At 45.4% G+C, this 20805-nt stretch overlaps 1 protein-coding gene across 4 annotated transcripts in view; it reads left to right on the top strand.

The window, feature by feature from the left end:
* The first annotated feature begins 12969 nt into the window (after positions 1–12969).
* The window catches only part of gnptab (N-acetylglucosamine-1-phosphate transferase subunits alpha and beta), a 77844-nt gene continuing 70008 nt past the window's right edge, over positions 12970–20805 (top strand). For all 4 annotated transcript variants that reach the window (XM_072267399.1, XM_072267400.1, XM_072267402.1 and 1 more), the window contains exons 1-2: positions 12970–13061; positions 19482–19685. In XM_072267399.1, coding sequence (XP_072123500.1) covers positions 19557–19685 — 129 coding nt within the window. In that variant the 5' untranslated portion in view covers positions 12970–13061; positions 19482–19556. The remainder of the gene's footprint in view (positions 13062–19481; positions 19686–20805) is intronic.

Genomic DNA, 20805 nt, shown 5'->3' with positions numbered 1-20805 from the left:
GGAAGGGATACAAAGAGTAAGGATAAGAACAATCCAGCAGCCACATCCTGGTCTCTGGAGGTATTTATGCAGCCAGCCCCAAAGAGCATCAGCTGCCTCAATTAGAGCTCAACAAGAACAGAAACAGGGAAGACAGGAAAACCTGGAGCAAGGGTCGATGGACCAGACCGTGAACTGGAATACAGACTTCACGGACCGGACCATGACACAACAGTGGTCGACCAGACGCCCCACACGGGCCCGTCTCCCTCTCCTCTCCTTCCCGAACGCCTCGCTCGAGGTCCAACCCCGTTAGCGGACTCACAGCACCTGGTCCATCCTCTGTCTCTCTCTCTCTCCCGCCTTCTCCCTCCAAAACCCTGCGCATACAAAACTTACAGATACACCAAAAGCACAACAACTATCCCAATTGGTTCGTAATATCTTCTTATCACAGCCTAACCCAAAACAAGCTGCTAGCGCAAGAACTTTCTCAGTGTTTAACATAACAAAGAAGAATTCCCAAGTAAAACATAACACAGAAGCCATCTTAATTAGCCTACATAGTAACGTAAAAGACGAAACCCCCTTACATATACATAGATTGATTGTGTGTCCATAAAGTGACATTAGGCTGTACATAAGGTGACTGACAGGAAGTTACAAGGTAGTGGTGGGTTAGTGGGTGGAGTCGTTGACAGTCTTACTGCTTGGGGACAGTAACTGTTTTTGAGTCTGGTGGTCCTGGTGTGGATGCTACGTAGCCTTCTCCCTGATGGGAGTGGGACAAGCAGTCCATGAGCAGGGTAAGTGGGATCTTCATGATGTTCCTGGCCCTTTCCCAGCACCTTTCTGTGTGTATGTGATTGGTGGCGGGTAGGCTGGTGCCAGTGATGTGCTGGGCAGTAGAGCTTTCCTGTCCTCTGGCAAAGTGCAGTTTCCTGATGGGAGTGGGACAAACAGCCGGGAAAGGAGTACTTGGCAAACATGGTGTTGGAAACTGCAACGACAACGGGCACCTTCTGTTAGAGTTTCGCATGGAGCAGCAACTCCCCATCACTAACACCATTTTCCAGCAGAAAGACAGTCTGAAGACAACCTGGATGCATCCTCGGTCCAAGCATTGGCACCTCATAGACTACATCTTGGTGTGCCAGAGAGACCTTCGGGACGTCTTACTCACCTGAGTGATGCCCAGCACAGAGTTTCATACAGACCATCGTCTTGTCCGCTGCAAACTCAGTCCCCATTTCAAACCCAAGCCAGAGAGGAGGCGCTCCAAGGAAGAAGCTTCAGGTTGGCAACCTCCAGTCAGCTGAAGTGAAAGCTGACTTTCAGACGAATCTTCACTCGAGGCTTCAGGATCCCAGTTTCCTCACAGACTCCTCTCCAGGAGTGCTTTGGGAACACCTAAAAACCACCATCCTGCAAACCTCTGAATAAGTCCTAGGGTTTTCCACAAAGAAGAACAAGGGCTGGTTTGATGAAAACAACCAGGAGATCCGAGAATTGTTGGTGAAGAAGAGATCCACCCACCAGGCGCATCTTGCTCAGCTGTCTTGTTCTGATAAGAAATCAGCCTTCTACCTTGTATGCAGCAACCTCCAGCGCAAGTTTCGAAAGTGGTGGACCAACCTTGCAAAGAGAACTCAGCTTTGCGCAGACACGTGTGACTACAGAAGGTTTTATGAAGCCCTGAGAGTGGTGTACGGCCCTTCGCACCAGAGACCCTTGCGCAGTGCAGACAGTCAGGTGCTCTTCACAGACAAGGCATCCATCTTGAACCAGTGATCAGAACATTTCCAGACTCTCTTCAGCACCATCCGCATGGTCCAAGACTCAGCAATTCATCACATCCCACAACAGCCAGAGAAAACAGATCTGGACAAGATTCCAACCCTAGAAGAGACAGTCAAGGCCATAGAGGAGCTGAAAAGTGGCAAGGCAGCGGGAGTTAATGGAATCCCACCTGAGATTTGGAAGCGTGGGGGCCCAGCATTACGCACCAAACTCCACAATTTCTTTGTCTGCTGCTGGGAACAAGGTAAACTACCACAGGACCTCCGAGATGCAGTCATCATCGCCCTGTATAAGAACAAGGGGGAAAAGTCCGACTGCTCCAGCTACTGGGGGTTAACTCTTCTCTCTATCCCAGGAAAAATCCTCGCAAGATTGGTGCCCATCATTGCAGAAGAACACCTCCCAGAGAGCCAGTGTGGCCTCAGAGCCAACAGGAGCACCACCGACATGATAATTGTTCTCAGGCAGCTCCAAGAGAAATGTAAAGAACAGAACAAGGGATTGTACGTGACGTCTGTCGACCTTACCAAAGCGTTCGACACCGTGAGCAGGGAAGGTCTGTGGCAGATCAGAGAACGACTGGGATGCCCCCCAGAGTTCCTCAGCATGGTCATCCAGCTACACGAAGATCAGCATAGCCAAGTCAGACACAACAACGACCTCTCAGAACACTTCCCAATAGGCAACGGAGTAAAACAAGACTGCGTCCTCGCGCCAACTCCCTTCACCATCTTCTTCAGCATGATGCTCGAAAGGGCCACAGAAGACCTTGATGATGAGGACGGTGTCTACATCTGATACCACACCGATGGCAGCCTGTTCAACCTGAGGCGACTACAGTCCCACACCAAGGCATTGGAGCGATTCATCTGAGAGCTACTCTTCGCTGACGACGCTGCCTTTGTTGCCCACACAGAGACAGCCCTGCAGCGTATAACATCCTGCTTCGCAGAGGCTGCCGAGCTCTTCAGACTGGAAGTCAGCTTGAAGAAGACAGAAGTTCTCCATCAGCCCGCACCTCAGGAAGATCACCACCCTCTCCTCATCACCATTGGTGAGGTAGAGCTGAAGACAGTCCACCTACGACTCCTTGAGCGTTTCACCAGCGCTGCCTCTGCACCATCCTTAACATCCACTGGAGTGACTTTGTCACCAACATCGAAGTCCTGGAACAGGCCGAGGTCACCAGCATTGAGGCCATGCTGTTGAAGATGCAGCTGTGCCGGGCAGGGCACATCTCCGGGATGGAGGATCATCGCCTGCCCAAGACTGTGCTGTATGGAGAACTCTCCACTGGCCACCGTGACAGAGGGGCACCGAAGAAGAGGTACAAGGACTCTCTGGGGAAATCCCTTGGTGCCTGTCACATTGACCATTGCCAGTGGTCTAATCTAGCCTCCGATTGCAAGGCCTGGTGACACACCATTCACCAGTCCGTCTCCTCCTCCGAAAACGCACGCAGGGCTGGCATTGAGGACAAAAGGAGAAGGAGGAAGAACCGTGACACAGCAACACCAAACCCAGAACAGAATTTCCCTTGCAGCCGCAGTGGCCGGGCCTGCCTGTCCCGTATTGGCCTTGTCAGCCACCAGCAAGCCTGCAGCAGACGTGGGCAGCCCCGTTCCTAAATCTTCATTCACGAAGCCAAGCCGTGATATACAGCGTGGAACAGGACCTTTCAGTCTTTTGAACTGCACTGCCCAGCAATCCTCCGATTTAACCGCGGCCTAATCGTAGGACAATTGACAATGACCAGTTAACCCACCAACACGTACATCTGTGAAACCAGAAAAACCGGCGTGGTCGCAGGGAGAATGTACAAACCCCTCACGGGCAGTAGCGTGAGAATGACGTAGAGTATGGATGTGCAAGGTCCAGCTCTCTTCAGCCTCCTCAGAAAGTAGCGGAGTTGGAGTGCTTTCCTGAATGCGTCGGATGTGTTCTGGGACCATGAGAGGCTCTGTCTGATGTGCACTCACAGGGGTTTGAAACTATATATTGTTACAATGTAACAGTGCTCCAATTATAAATGTATCCAGGAACACAGCTGGAAGAGAGTACAAACTTTTACAAAACTTTCCACACTATATTGAAATGACACTAGCAAATTTTTGCAAGTGTACCGTGGAGAGAATTCTGACAGGTTGCATGACTGTCTGGTCTGGAGGCTCCAAAGCACAGGATTGGTAAAAGCTGCAGAGGGCCGTAGATCTGTCATGGACAATAGCCTCCTCACCTTCCAGGACGTCTTCAAAAGACAATGCCTCAAAAATGCGACACCCATCATTAAGGATCCTTATCAACCAGGACATGCCCTCTTCTCATTAATACCATCAGAGAGAAGGCACAGGAGCCTAAAGATGCATGCTTATTGTTTTAGGAACAACTTTGTCCAGTCTGCCACTAGATTTCTGAATGGACAATGAATCCATGAACTCATTATTTTTGCATGTAATTCTTATTGAAATTTATAGTCTCTTTTATGTGTGACGCTGTACTGCTGCCCCATGGCAACAAATTTCACAACTCATGTCAATGATAATAAGCCTAGTTCTGATTCTGACACCCAGATATGTTCAGTTCGACAAAGAGCTTAAAGTTCCACCGCGAAATCTGATGAGACTGTGTTCACCCTGCGGTAAACACAGAGGTATTTTATATTATTTTGCATCAGAGGTGACTGACATGATTGAATTTTTCAATTTGTTTTACCTATAAATGTACTGAGGTTTGTGACATAAACAAAGTAAAAAAAATACATGAAACTCAGGAGGCGTAGACTGTTTTGTTAGCTGCCTCACATTGACACACCCAAGAATTCTCTGGAAGAATGCAATAATTTATTTATACGACTTCTAACTGTTGAATTGGTGAGATAATAGATTTCATTACTTGTTTGAAATGTGACAAACAACGTCCGTATTAAACCTGAACAAACATACAATTACACCATGCCCTGTTCCTTTCCAGCACTGATGAATGGTCTCATTTCCATAGATGCTGCCTGACCAGCTGAGTTCCTCCAGCATTTTGTGTGTGTTGCTCAGGAACAATTATTACCCTTCAACCATCAGGCTCTTGGACCATAAGACTGTAAGCTATAGGAGCAGAATTAGGCCATTCAGCCCATCAAGTCTGCTCCATTATTTCATCATGACTGATCCATTTTCCCTCTCAGCCCCAATCTCCTGCCTTCTCCCCGTATCCCTTCATGCCCTGACCAATCAAGAATCTATCAACCTCTGCCTTAAATATACCCAATGACTTGGCCTGCATAGGCGCCTGTGGTGAAGAATTCCACAGATTCACCACTCTCTGGCTAAAGAAATTCCTCCTCATCTCCGTTCCTCTATTCTGAGGCTGTGTCCTCTGGTCTTGGACTCTCCCACCATAGGAAGCATCCTCTCCACATCCACTCTTTCAAGCCTTGAACCATTCGATAGGTTTCAATGAGGTCACCCCTCATTCTTCTGAATTCCACTGAGTACAGTCCCAGAGCCATTAAATGCTGTTCATATGACAAGACGTTTAACCCTGGAATCATTTTCATGAACCTCCTTTGAATCGTCTCAAAAGTCAGCACATCCTTTTGTTAGATGAGGGCTCAGAATTGCTCACGATACTCCTTGTCAGTGCCTTATACAGCCTCAGCATAACATTCTTGCTTTTGTATTTTAGTCCTTTTGAAATGAATGCTCACATCGCTTTTGCCTTCCTCACCACAACTTGCGAATGAACCTTTAGGGAATCCTGCATGAGGACTCCCAAGTCTCTTTACTCCTCCGATTCTTAAATTTACTCTCCATTTAGAAAATAATCTACACTTTTATTTCTTCTACCAAAGCGCATGACCATAAATTTCCCAACACTATTCCATCTACTGCTTCTTTACCCATTCTCTTAACTAATTTATCTAAGTCAACCAGTGTGGGTAACTTAACCAGACATCCCACCTCTCCCGGAAGTTCCGGGAGTCTCCCGCATACTAACAGTGGCTCCCTGATGCCCGCAAATTATATACAATATCACGGAAATCAATTTTTTTGAGAGCGAGCGAGAGAAAGCAAGAGAGGGCACGAGAGTGACCACGAGAGAGAGAGAGAGAGCGCGAGCGAGAGCGTGCCATGGCAGAGTGTTCCAAAAAAAATAAAACTTACGTCACCCCAGACTACACTAAAGTGTACCCCTGCCTAATAGAGGTCAAAATAATGACAGTGTTGCTCGCTGCACTGTTTGCAACAGTGACTTTTCTATTGCCCATGGTGGGTTAAAATGTAAAAGACATGTTGAGGTGAGTTTAACAGGTGTCATTCGTTCATTAGTATAGCTAACGTTATTTAAACTAGCTGGCTGGCTGCTAAGGAGCTACTCTATTGCAGACGTCTCACCTCTCCCGGAAGTCTCCCGCAAATTGATGGTGCTACCTCCCTGAAATGAGTTTTTGCAGAGGTGGGATGTCTGCTTAACTCACTACACGTCTGAGCTGATTCCACACTACAGGTTCACAAGGACTCTACAACTCATGTTAAGACCAGAGACCATAAAATGTAGAAGCAGAAATAGGCCATTTGGCCAACCGGGTCTGTTCCACCATTCAATCATGGTTGATCCTTTTTCCCCCTCCTCATCTCAGTATTTATTTAGTTTTTAAATGTGCACTAATTGTGGAAAGCGGCCAGTGCGTGAGTGGGCCAGTGAAGGAGTGGAGCTTTGAGGCTTTGACTCGAGAGGCTTCGACAGGAAGAGATGGAGGACAAGCTAGCTCGCAGTTAGTTTTTACAATGTCTCCTGAGACGGTGATGTGCCTCTCATGTGAGATGTGGCAGTCTCGGGGGATCTCCCCTCTCCTGCAGAGTCACATCTGCCAGAAGTGCATACGGCTGGGCGATCTGGAAGACCATGTAAGGAATCTGGAACAGCAGCTGGATGACTTTCAACTCATAAGGGAGAATGAGGCGGTCATAGCTGAGAGCTACCGGGAGGTAGTCACACCTAGGCTGTCGGAAGAAGGTCGTTGGGTGACAGTCAGAGGGGGGAAAGCGAAGGTGAGCAGACAGGTAGTGCCGAGCACCCCTGTAGCCATTCCCCTGAATAATAAGCTTATCGTCCTGGATACTGTCAGCGGGGATGACCGACCAGGTGTGAGCCACAGTGGCAGGGCCTCCGGCACTGAGTCTGACCCTGTGGTGCAGAAGGGTGGGACAGAGAAGAGGAGAGCTGTCGTCATTGGAGACTCTATAGTCAGGGGAGCAGACAGGAGATTTTGTGGACGTGAGAAGGACACCCGCATGGTTTGTTTCCTCCCGGGTGCCAGGGTCCGGGATGTCTCTGACCGAGTGCACGACATCCTGGTACGAGAGGGAAAGCAACCAGAAGTCGTAATACATTTTGGGACCAACGACATAGGCAGGAAGAGGGATGAGATCCTGAAGTGTGAGTTTCGGGAACTAGACAGAAGGCTGAAGAACAGGACCTTAAGGGTGGCGTTCTCAGGATTGCTGCCAGTGCTACGTAACAGTGATAGTAAGAATTGGAGGAGATGGCAGTTGAATGCGTGGCTGAGGAGTTGGTGCAGGGAGCAGGGTTTTAGATTTTTGGATGATTGGGATCTCTTCTGGGGAAGGTGGGGCCTGTACAGATTGGATGGGTTGCACCTGAACTCGAGGGGGAGCAATATCCTTGCAGGTAGGTTTGCTAGCATGGTTCGGGAGGGTTTAAACCAATTTGCGAGGGGGATGGGACCCAGAGTGATAGAGCAGTGAAAGAAGTGCATGGAGTAAAGCCAGATCTAACATATAGAGAGGCTTTGAGGAAAGAGAAGCAGAATAAACGGTTTAACGGTAGAAGGGCTGAAATGTGTGTACCTCAATGCAAGAGGCATCAGGAGCAAAGGTGATGAACTGAGAGCTTGGATACATACATGGAATTATGATGTAGTGGCCATTACAGAGACTTGGCTGGCACCAGGGCAGGAATGGATTCTCAATATTCCTGGATTTCAGTGCTTTAAAAGGGATAGAGAGGCGGGGAAAAGGCGAGGAGGGGTGGCATTACTGGTCAGGGATACTATTACAGCTACAGAAAGGGTGGGTAATGTAGCAGGATCCTCTTTTGAGTCAATATGGGTGGAAGTCAGGAACAGGAAGGGAGCAGTTACTCTACTGGGGGTATTCGATAGGCCCCCTGGTAGCAGCAGAGATACAGAGGAGCAGATTGGGAGGCAGATTTTGGAAAGGTGCAAAAATAACAGTGTTGTTATCATGGGTGACTTTAACTTCCCTAATATTGATTGGCACCTGATTAGTTCCAAGTGTTTAGATGGGGCAGAGTTTGTTCAGTGTGTCCAGGACAGATTCCTGTCACAGTATGTGGACAGAACGACTAGGGGGAATGCCATACTAGATCTAGTACTAGGTAATAAACTGGGTCAGGTGACAGATCTCTCAGTGGGTGAGCATCTGGGGGACAGTGACCACCGCTCCCTGGCCTTTAGCTTTATCATGGAAAAGGATAGAATCAGAGAGGACAGGAAAATTTTTAATTGGGGGAAGGCAAATTATGAGGCTATAAGGCTAGAACTTGCGGGTGTGAATTGGGATGTTTTTGCAGGGAAATGTACTATGGACATGTGGTCGATGTTTAGAGATCTCTTGCGGGATGTTAGGGATAAATTTGTCCCAGTGAGGAAGATAAAGAATGGTAGGGTGAAGGAACCATGGGTGACAAGTGAGGTGGAAAATCTAGTCAGGTGGAAGAAGGCAGCATACATGAGGTTTAGGAAGCAAGGATCGGATGGGTCTATTGAGGAATATAGGGAAGCAAGAAAGGAGCTTAAGAAGGGGCTGAGAAAAGCAAGAAGGGGGCGTGAGAAGGCCTTGGCGAGTAGGGTAAAGGAAAACCCCAAGACATTCTTCAATTATGTGAAGAACAGAAGGATGACAGGAGTGAAGGTAGGACCGATTAGAGATAAAGGTGGGAAGATGTGCCTGGAGGCTGTGGAAGTGAGTGAGGTGCTCAATGAATACTTCTCTTCTGTATTCACCAATGAGAGGGAACTTGATGATGGTGAGGACAATATGAGTGAGGTTGATGTTCTGGAGCATGTTGATATTAAGGGAGCGGAGGTGTTGGAGTTGTTAAAATACATTAGGACAGATAAGTCCCCGGGGCCTGACGGAATATTCCCCAGGCTGCTCCACGAGGCGAGAGATGAGATTGCTGAGCCTCTGGCTAGGATCTTTATGTCCTCGTTGTCCACGGGAATGGTACCGGAGGATTGGAGGGAGGCGAATGTTGTTCCCTTGTTCAAAAAAGGTAGTAGGGATAGTTCGGGTAGTTATAGACCAGTGAGCCTTAGCAGTGTGGTGGGAAAACTGTTGGAAAAGATTCTTAGAGATAGGATCTATAGGCATTTAGAGAATCATTGTCTGATCAGGGAAAGTCAGCTTGGCTTTGTGAAGGGCAGATCGTGTCTAACAAGCCTGATTGAGTTCTTTGAGGAGGTGACCAGGCATATAGATGAGGGTAGTGCAGTGGATGTGATCTATATGGATTTTAGTAAGGCATTTGACAAGGTTCCACACGGTAGGTTTATTCAGAAAGTTAGAAGGCATGGGATCCAGGGAAGTTTGGCCAGGTGGATTCAGAATTGGCTTGCCTGCAGAAGGCAGAAGGTGGTGGTGGAGGGAGTACATTCAGATTGGAGGATTGTGACTAGTGGTGTCCCACAAGGATCTCTACTTTTCGTGATTTTTATTAACGACCTGGATGTGGGGGTCAAAGAGTGGGTTGGCAAGTTTGCAGATGACACAAAGGTTGGTGGTGTTGTAGATAGTGTAGAGGGTTGTCAAAGATTGCAGAGAGACATTGATAGGATGCAGAAGTGGGCTGAGAAGAGGCAGATGGAGTTCAACCCAGAGAAGTGTGAGGTGGTACACTTTGGAAGGACAAACTCCAAGGCAGAGTACAAAGTAAATGGCAGGATACTTGGTAGTGTGGAGGAGCAGAGGGATCTCAGGGTACATGTCCACAGATCTCTGAAGGTTGCCTCACAAGTGGTTAGGGTAGTTAGAAAGAAACCATAGAACCATAGAAACTACAGCACAGAAACAGGCCCTTTGGCTCTTCTTGGCTGTGCCGAACCATTTTCTGCCTAGTCCCACTGACCTGCACATGGAACAGATCCCTCCATACACCTCCCATCCATGTATCTGTCCAATTTATTCTTAAATGTTAAAAAAGAACCCGCATTTACCACCTCCTCTGGCAGCTCATTCCATACTCCCACCACTCTCTGTGTGAAGAAGCCCCCACTAATGTTCCCTTTAAACTTTTCCCCCCTCACCCTTAACCCATGTCCTCTGGTTTTTTTCTCCCCTTGCCTCAGTGGAAAAAGCCTGCTTGCATTCACTCTATCTAGACCCATCATAATTTTATATACCTCTATCAAATCTCCCCTCATTCTTCTACGCTCCAGGGAATAAAGTCCTAACCTTTTCAACCTTTCTCTGTAACTGAGTTTCTCAAGTCCCGGCAACATCCTTGTAAACCTTCTCTGCACTCTTTCAACCTTATTTATATCCTTCCTGTAATTTGGTGACCAAAACTGAACACAATACTCCAGATTCGGCCTCACCAATGCCTTATACAACCTCATCATAACATTCCAGCTCTTATACTCAATACTTCGATTAATAAAGGCCAATGTACCAAAAGCTCTCTTTACGACCCTATCTACCTGTGATGCCACTTTTAGGGAATTTTGTATCTGTATTCCCAGATCCCTCTGTTCCACTGCACTCCTCAGTGCCTTACCATTAACCCTGTATGTTCTACATTGGTTTGTCCTTCCAACGTGCAATACCTCACACTTGTCAGTATTAAACTCCATCTGCCATTTTTCAGCCCATTTTTCCAGCTGGTCCAAGTCTCTCTGCAGGCTCTGAAAACCTTCCTCACTGTCTACTACACCTCCAATCTTTGTATCATCAGCAAACTTGCTGATCCAATTTACCACATTATCATCCAGATCATTGATATAGATGACAAATAACAATGGACCCAGCACTGATCCCTGTGGCACACCACTAGTCACAGGCCTCCACTCAGAGAAGCAATTCTCTACCACCACTCTCTGGCTTCTTCCATTGAGCCAATGTCCAATCCAATTTACCACCTCTCCATGTATACCTAGCGACTGAATTTTCCTAACTAACCTCCCATGCGGGACCTTGTCAAAGGCCTTACTGAAGTCCATGTAGACAATATCCACTGCCTTCCCTTCATCCACTTTCCTGGTAACCTCCTCGAAAAACTCCAACAGATTGGTCAAACATGACCTACCACACACAAAGCCATGTTGACTCTCCCTAATAAGCCCCTGTCTATCCAAATGCTTGTAGATTCTGTCTCTTAGTACTCCCTCCAATAACTTACCTACTACTGACGTTAAACTCACCGGCCTATAATTTCCTGGATTACTTTTCGATCCTTTTTTAAACAACGGAACAACATGAGCCACTCTCCAATCCTCCGGCACTTCACCCGTAGACAGCGACATTTTAAATATTTCTGCCAGGGCCCCCGCAATTTCAACACTAGTCTCCTTCAAGGTCCGAGGGAACACCCTGTCAGGTCCCGGGGATTTATCCACTTTAATTTTCCTCAAGACAGCAAGCACCTCCTCCTTTTCAATCTGTACAGTTGCCATGGTCTCACTACTTGATTCCCTCAATTCCATAGATTTCATGCCAGCTTCCTTAGTAAATACAGACGCAAAAAACCTACTTAAGATCTCCCCCATTTCCTTTGGTTCCGCACAAAGCCGACCACTCTGATCTTCAAGAGGACCAATTTTATCCCTTACAATCCTTTTGCTCTTAATATACTTGTAAAAGCTCTTTGGATTATCCTTCACTTTGACTGCCAAGGCAACCTCATGTCTTCTTTTTGCCCTCCTGATTTCTTTCTTAAGTATTTTCTTGCACTTCTTATACTCCTCAAGCACCTGATTTACCCCCTGTTTCCTATACATTTCATACAACTCCCTCTTCTTCTTTATCAGAGTTGCAATATCCCTTGAGAACCAAGGTTCCTTATTCCTATTCAATTTGCCTTTAATCCTGACAGGAACATACAAACTCTGCACTCTCAAAATTTCCCCTTTGAAGGCTTCCCACCTACCAATCACATCTTTGCCATAGAACAACCTTAAGAAAGCTTATGGGGTGTTAGCTTTCATAAGTCGAGGGATAGAGTTTAAGAGTCGCGAAGTAATGATGCAGTTCTATAAAACTCTGGTGAGGCCACACTTGGAGTACTGTGTCCATTTCTGGTCACCTCAATATAGGAAGGATGTGGAAGCATTGGAAAGGGTACAGAGGAGATTTACCAGGATGCTGCCTGGTTTAGAGAGTATGCATTATGATCAGAGATTAAGGGAGCTAGGGCTTTACTCTTTGGAGAGAAGGAGGATGAGAGGAGACATGATAGAGGTATACAAGATAATAAGAGGAATAGATAGAGTGGATAGCCAGCGCCTCTTCCCCAGGGCACCACTGCTCAATACAAGAGGACATGGCTTTAAGGTAAGGGTGGGAAGTTCAAGGGGGATATTAGAGGAAGGTTTTTTACTCAGAAAGTGATTGGTGCGTGGAATGCACTGCCTGAGTCAGCGGTGTTGGCAGATACACTAGTGAAGTTTAAGATACCATTAGACAGGTATATGGAGGAATTTAAGGTGGGGGCTTATATGGGAGGCAGGGTTTGAGGGTCGGCACAACATTGTGGGCCGAAGGGCCAATACTGTGCTGTACTATTCTATGTTCTATGTCTTCTTTTGCACATTGGTTACTTGTCAGTCTTTATGTATAGATTTCATAAATTCTAACGTATTTTTATTTTTATTTTCCTGTAATTGCCGGAAAGAAAATAAATTTCAAGGTACTGAACGGTAATATGACCTTTTGTAATAACTTGAACTTTGACTTGGTCGGAGATGAAGCCAACTTCGCAGCGCAACTTGCCCAGAAGCCCCGCCTAGGTGTCCCTTCACCCCGATGCCACACTCAAGATGACGGCTCCTACACGTCACTACTAATAGAGAACAATGGCATTGCAGCAGGGTCGAAAGAGACATGCGCATATGGTGGCGGCTAAGGACGCGTGCGCATGTTTTGGGTCGGCTGGTGACCTCTGACGCAGTGCGTCGATGGGACTCGTACAGTACAACGGCGCCGGTTGGCAGCGGCGGCTCGGCTGGACGGCAGCGGCGTTTGAATCCGGTGAGCGTGCGGCCGCTTCGGCTTCAATGCAGCCTGGGTGCAGGGGACGGGGAGGAGAATGGGTGGTGTGAGGACGAGGGAACGGAAAGGAGGGGAGGAGGAGATGGGAGTGAACTGGAGGGGGGCGGAAAAAGGCAAGGAGGGGATAGTGGTGGGAAAGGGGATGAGAGGGAGGCAGCCAGCGGAGAGGGGAACATGGAAACGATGGAGGATGGGACTGGGAAGGACAAGGAGGGAACTAGGTGAAGGGGTAGTGGAAGGGAGATGAATGGAGGGTACTGAGGGAAGAGGAAGGAAAGTGGAGGAGATGAGGGATGGGGACCTGAGATGCAGAGAGGGAATCTGGGAAGAGGAGAGGATAAGGCAACCTGGGATGGGACGAGGGCAGGTGATTGGGGAGAAACTTAGAAGAAGGAATCAGGGGAGGGGGTTTGAATGGAGTCATTGGGTGTATTTAAAGTTGAGGTGACTTCCTCTAGCATTTTCTGTGTTGATAGGGTTTTGATTAGTCAGGGTGTCAAAGTTACAGGACGAAGGTAGAATAGGGTTCAGAGGGAAAATAAATAGCGATGGAATGGTAGAGTAGACTTGATGGGCCAAATGGCCTAATTCTGCTCCTATGCCTTTTCGTCTTAAATGTTTCATTCAAGTAGTTCTACCCCCTGCCCCCACCTGCTAGGGTAAACAAATGCAACCTCTTCAGAATTGAAACAGGGCATCTTGGTGTATCTCTACCATCTCTGGTGTGGCTGTGGAGATCACATGTACATTAAAGCATTGTGAATTGTATCATTTGCATGAACAACCATCACAATCTAAGGATGTGCAAATGTTGCCCACACATTCTAGCACCAATATAGCAGGTGTACAATGTTCAGTTGAGCAACACACAGCCAGCATACAACAAGCAACATTAATCCTCACCCTACCACCACCACCCTACCCCAGGACAGGCTGCCTGCAGACTGTAGTACTCCAGCTATGATCTACCCAATTTCTTGTGTAGTGGCACCATTACCTCCCTGATCAGATACTTAGATAATCTAATTACTGTATCTTGTGGTTTCTTCCCAACATTGACACCTTTTAGGGATCTTTGGACTTGAGTACTGCAGTTCCCCTGTTATTTAGTATTTGGTCCTACTAAGGGGAAGGGTGGAGTGTAGGGGAGGTATACGAAAAGTTATGGGGAAAGTTGAGATTGGGGTGGGTGGAGTTTCAGTGAGAGGGAACAGAAGACACAGGACAATATGTTTGTGTGTGGAGGGGGTGAAACCAAGGTGGAGATTAGATTTGGTGTGGGGCAGGGAAAATTGAGGTTCAATTTATAGTCTACTGTTCAAATTGAGTTTTTTTTTAAAGCAACACACGTCAAAATTGCTGGTGAACGCAGCAGGCCAGGCAGCATCTCTAGGAAGAGGTACAGTCGACGTTTCGGACTGAGACCCTTTGTCAGGACTAAGGTTAGTCGACTTCATCAACTGTACCTCTTCCTAGAGATGCTGCCTGGCCTGCTGCATTCACCAGCAACTTTGATGTGTGTTGCTTGAACTTCCAGCATCTGCGGATTTCCTCGTGTTTGCGTTTTTTTTTTAAAGGATGCTGTTGTTCTGCAGACCTGGATCTTGTTCTGCTGGAATGTTTAGTTGCTTTTTGAAATATTCGTATAAGGTTAAGCCTGCCGGAACAATTGGGGTGACTTCCAAAAAGGTGTGTTCATGCTGCATGAGAACCTGATCGTCAAGAAATAGCAGAGCTGTGAAGAAAATGCTCAGGAACAGGAATCAGTGAATTGACTTGGAATTGGGCTGCGATTCTGTCCTCTGTCCTTGGGTCTGTTTGCACAACTTTTGCTGTTTTAAAACAATGAAGGAGGCCAAATGAATACTGTAACATTAATGTAGGAAGTGTTTTCATTTTGCAGCAGTTTCTGTTCTCTGATGCTTGATGCTTCTAGTTTAGGAGTTTCAGTACTGTTGAATGAAAAACAGTGTCCAAAGTGTTTGTGGTTTTATCTCCATCAGTGCAATCAAATGTCATCTTCATCTTACTCAAACATTAAAATTAACGACATAAGACTTAAAACCATCAAGAGTCTTGAAAGCATTAAGACATTTTTAAAATCTGCATTCAGCATTTAATTTAATTTAAACCCAAAATATTGCTGGGTGTTGGATTTTACCTTGCCTGGGATTTTGCCACTGAGGTTACATACTGTAACAAGAAATATTTTAACAGCACAGATCAAACCCTCTGGCCTTTCGAGCCATGTTGCCATCAACTCGCCGATTTAACCCTGGCCTAATCACAGGACAATTTCATCAGCATCATCAGGTGCCGTGCCCAGTTTGAGCTTTGACTGCCATGGCCCAGACACTCCTGTTTCGGGTCAAGTGGATCAATTCATTGGTATTCATTTCCAGTTCTCTGGCTGCTGTCTCCATCATCATTTGTCTTTGCCTTCCTCTTGCTTTCTTCCCTTCAATCTTTCCCATAATTACCATGCATTCTAACTCTTTCCTAATCACATGTCCAATGAAGTCACGTTGCCTTTTCGTGATCTCATACGTTATTTTTCTTTTTGTGCTTGCTACTGTTGATGATATCCTCATTAAATATTTGTTTCATCTATGATATTCTTTGCATCCTCCTCAAGAACCACATCTCTGCTGCTTCAATTCGTTTCCTCATGTTACCAGATATTGTCCAACATTCTGAGTCATATAACATAACTGGATAAACGTAACATTTCAGTGTTCTGAGGCGGGTTGTCATGCCTAGTTTAGTATTGGTCAGTATACTCTTCATTCTCATAAAGGTGTCTTTTGCCATCCCTATTCTTCTTTTGATGTCCATGTCGCACCTGCCATCAGATGTCACCCAGCTTCTTAAGTAGCAAAAGTTCTGTACTTGTTTTATGTCTTCCCCATTTATTCCCAACCTGCAGATAGGATTCTTCTTTTTGGATATCACCATACATTGTCTTTTTGCAATTGATAGATGGACTCATTTCTGCACTTTCTTCAACAACTATATCAATTAAGTTTTGTGGTTCTTCTGTACTTGCAATTAACACATTGTCATCTGCATAACTAAAATTATTAATGTTTTCATGGCCAACTTTGATTCCCAAGATTTCTCTTTTGTAATATTGTTTCACTGTACACATTAGACAAATCGGGAGAAAACACACCCTTATCTAACGCCTCTCTTGAGTTTTGTAAACTTAATCACTTCTCCATCTATTCTTACAGCGGCAGTTTGTTCCCAGTACAGATTTCTGATTAGATGGAGATCTTTCGAATCTAGATCTAGAGTTTCCTGTAATATTTTGAATAACTTATTCAGGTGCAGACTGTAATAGTGACCATAACCCAGTAATACGTCATGTAAAAGTAAAACTTAAAAAACTAAAGAAGCAAAAACCTGAACAATCCCTTGACTACTTGCAATTAATTAAAGAAGAAAACTTAAGACAAAAATTTACAATTGAAGTAGGGAATAGATTTCAAAGTCTAGAAATAGAATCTGTTGAAGATGATAGCAATCATGTAGAAATAAAGTTTAACTCTCTAAAGGATGCCTTGGTAGAATCAACAAAGTCAGTGATTCCTAAAAAAGAAAAAAGCACAAAGAATAAATGGATGACAGATGAAATCAAAAATCTTATGGAAGAAAGGAGACAGAAGAAAGCAAATCCTGTAGAATATAAGCCCTTAGATAAAAAAGTTAAAAGCTTATGTCAAAAAGCCAAAGAAGAATGGTTAAACCAGGAATATGAGCGATTAGAAAGAATCCCTATTACTGATCCAAAAAGGTTACAGCACAATTTACAATGATCGATTAATCTACCAACCAGTATGTCTCTTTGGACTGTGGGAAGAAGGCAGCAACTGTGAGGAATCCACACAGTCACAGAGAAATGTACAAACTACTTACTTTTGATAAGGGTGATTGAAGGTAGAGCAATGGATGTAGTCTATATTGAACAATAGTGTTGTGCTAGCTGCTACACTGTACATAATGTCTTTAGATGTTCCAGTGTGTTTGTCACCCCTACAGTTTTGTAATTGGAGTCACTGTCAGCAACCTTTCATACAGTAAGTTTCCACAACAAACAATGAAGACTAGATGACCTGGATTTTGATGATATTGTCCAGCATACTGGAGAAAATGCTGCTTGCTCTTTGAAGAAGAGCCTTGAGAGCTTTTCCATTCACCTTAGTGGAAATGAGGTGTGGGCTGAATGCTTTACCCTCTGATAGTGAACAACTTCCTCATGACTGCACTGCAGACTGTTGAAGTTTCTGTGGTGCCATGTCCAAGTCAAAAGGCAGCTCTCGAGCGGCAAGTATGGTTTCCGAGCAACTGAAGCGCCAAAACGGGCCAGTAGCTTGGCAAACTTGCAGAACAAGTTCAATAGACTGTCGACAAATAATTTTCGTTAAAAGAGCTTACAGTTTCTTTATTTGCAGTGAATTAAAAAAAAATCCTTAATTTCATGCATTTATTGACCATTTTGGTTCCCTTCAGGCCCATGAGAACAACAGCAGCTACATATCTTCCTCTGGACTTGTACATGCGTCTTCAGTGCCATCCAGTAACTTTTTGAGAGATTAAAAGGTGTTGTGATCGGAAATTTTTGGGTGTCCTAAAAGAATCACTAAAAATTAATATGCTGGTTCAACAGCAGTAAGACAAAAGTTATGTGGCCTTTATTGCATAAGGATTTGGATTCTAGTGTGCTTCAATTATACAGAGCCCTAGTGAGATTGTGATATAGAGTCCTATCTGGGAGATTGTGTACTGACGGATCATTCCTACCTAAGGAACAGTATTCCTAAGATAGAGAGAATGAAGCAAAGGATCACTTGTTTGACGCCCAGGGCAATGGGCTTTTCACAGGAGAGAGGATTAGCCGCGTGAGAAATTGAGAAGTGTTCAGCATTAAGGAGCTTGAGAGGGTAGATGCAGGATTGATGTTTTTTTTGGCTGAGGAGTATAGAATGATGGTCACCGTGACTAAATAAGTGGCCGGTCATTCAGGACAAAGATGAGAGAAACTCCTTCACACAGCTTGATGAATCTACTAGACAAGTGGAAACTGAATTGCGGTTAATATTAAAGACAGATCAATAAATTTTTAGCTGGGGATTTAAGGTACGGTATATGGGATTAGAGCATGAAAGTGGCACTGGGGTAAAAGATCAACCTTGATTCCATTGGACAGCTGGCATGACCTACATGCTCCTATTTATCCCTACCGATTAGTACTGGGTAGGTATCTTTAACATGGACAACAGTTCAAGAAGGTTACTCAGATTTTTTTAGAGAAACTTAGAGAAGTCATTACTGTCCTCATCACCTCTGGAGATCTCCCAACTACAGACTTCTGTCTGCATATCTTGACTCTATTTTGTACCCTTTAGTTCATTCCCTTCCCACCATTCATGCTTTATATCAATTCAACTTTCAGCTTCCTGGCTCTGACCTCCTTATTTTCGCGTGTGTCTGGTCCCTGTGCACTTCCACCTTCCGCTTCTCATCTGTACTCGCCTTTTACCTACCAGCTTGTGTCCCTCTCCCTCCCCCACCTTTTTATTCTGGCTTCTGTCTCTTCTTTTCCGGTCCTGATGATGGATCTTGGCCTGAAATGTTGACGGCTCATTTCCCTCCACAGGTGCTGCCTTCTGAGTTCCTCCAGCTTTTTTTGTGTTGCTCAAGAGTTCCAACACCTACAGAATCTCTTGAAACTGCATTTTTCATCTGTATCTGCAAATGATTAATGACACTGCACTGGCATGGCAACTACCTATGGACGAGTAGCAATTTTAGACATAGAACCAAAGGACACTAGCAAATAGGTGTGGCCACCAGGCCCCTCAAGCCATTCAATATGATCTCGGCTGGCCCATGCCGATCTCACTTCCTTTTCTGTGCTGACCCCTCAGTGAAGATTGGTGCGTGTTCTCCTGACTTCCCCTTCCTGATGTCCACTATCACGTACTTGGTCTTGCTGGCGTCGAGTGCAAAGTTGCTGTTGTGACAGCAGTTGAAATTTTCTCACTCCCATGCACCACCTTGTCTATATTTATTTATTCTCTAATATTTATTCCATCTTAAACATATCTAATGATGTGGCCTCCACACCCTTTAGGGTGGAGAATTCTGTGATACCCTCCGAGGTGATTTCACTGTACCTCACTTTTAAATGACTAGCCCATTATGTTGTAATTATGTTTTCGTGTTCATAACTGTGTAGGTATATGCTAATATTACAGCAGGGGTTCCCAACCTGGTGTCCATGGCATAAAAATGGTTGGGAACCCCTGCTTTAGAAGGTGTGCATTGTCATTGTGTGGTCAGAATAAAATATTCATTTGTGTGGATAACATCTTGAATCTCTTTTCCATTCTGTAGTAAGCGGCCTGTGGTCTCCCTGCATTTGTGACTGTTGGACTTCTGGTTATTTGTAATGAGTATGCTGGATTGGTCATGGTCTTCAATTCAGTGCTGAAGTTGGTTCAGAGGCAGACTTACACCTGCCTGTCTCACCGATATGGCCTTTACCTTTGCTTCGGAGGAATAGTGCTCATGATTGTGTCTGCTTTCCAGTTCGGAGAGGTGGGTAACTAAACTATTATATGGGAGTTTGGCTATTCAAAAGCTGCTACATTAGAAGTTAGATCAAGGAGGTGAAAGAGCCATGAGGAGGTGAAAATAATTTGGATGGATGATGCTGAGGTCGAGTGTAAGGGGGTTTCGTCTTTTATGTTACTGCGTAGGCTAATTAAAATGGCTTCTTTGTTATGTTAAACCTGGGAATGCTTCTTTGTTATGTTAAGTGCTGAGAAAGTTCTTGTGCTAGCAGCTTGTTTTGGGTTAGGCTGTGATAAGATGTTACGAACCATTTGGGATAGTTGTTATGTTTTTGGTGTATCTGATGATATTGTATGCACTGGGTTTTGGGGCAGAAGGCGGGAGAGAGAGACAGGATGGACCAGGCGCTGTGAGTCCGCTAACGGGGTCAGACCCTGAGTGGGGTGTTCGGCGAGGAGAGGAGACGGACTCGTGTGGAGCGTCTGGTCGACCACCGTTGTTGGTCCCAGACGGCTGGTGGAGGTGGTTCGAGGGGTTGCAGGGTGAAGAAGAAGGGTCCTGAGCTCCAACTGTTTGTGCACGAAGAGATTGAACTTTGATAAGTGTGGTGCCTTTGATTTTCATTTTATATTTTATTCTCTATTATATAGTTCCAGTAATATCTATAAACTGTAGATCATTTAATCGTATCTGGTGTATTGTCTGTTATTTGGGCGGGGTGGGGTACATCACACAGCATCCTCACAAACTAATTACCCAGCTTGGCGGGGACGAGGGCTGTTTCCCTAGACGACAGCGAGCCGAACGACCCTGAGGCTGGCCAGGGGGGTTACACGAGTTTATGGGAAAGGGAACAAATTGGACCAGAGGTGAGAGTGGGTAACTGAGGGTAAAGGTTAACTGAAATTAAAAAGTCAATGTTCAAAATATTGGGTTGTAGACATTTATTCCAACCACATTTGCTCCATTTGATGCCGTTGATGTGGTCTTTTCTGCACTGCCGAGGCTAAATGTAGACAAGGCAACCTTCAAACTGCTTTCCAAATACTTCCAACAAGGACTTGGTGTTCCATATACACTGACAGCTAAATTAGTCAATTACAGGTTAGAAAATATTTAATTAGTTTCCCTAAGGACCCAGTAG

The sequence above is a fragment of the Mobula birostris genome, chromosome 9 (assembly GCF_030028105.1).
Source record: "Mobula birostris isolate sMobBir1 chromosome 9, sMobBir1.hap1, whole genome shotgun sequence".
NCBI classification, from domain to species: domain Eukaryota; kingdom Metazoa; phylum Chordata; class Chondrichthyes; order Myliobatiformes; family Myliobatidae; genus Mobula; species Mobula birostris.
The sequence above is the reverse complement of the archived record's forward strand: the minus strand, read 5'-3'. Positions and strand labels throughout refer to the sequence as shown.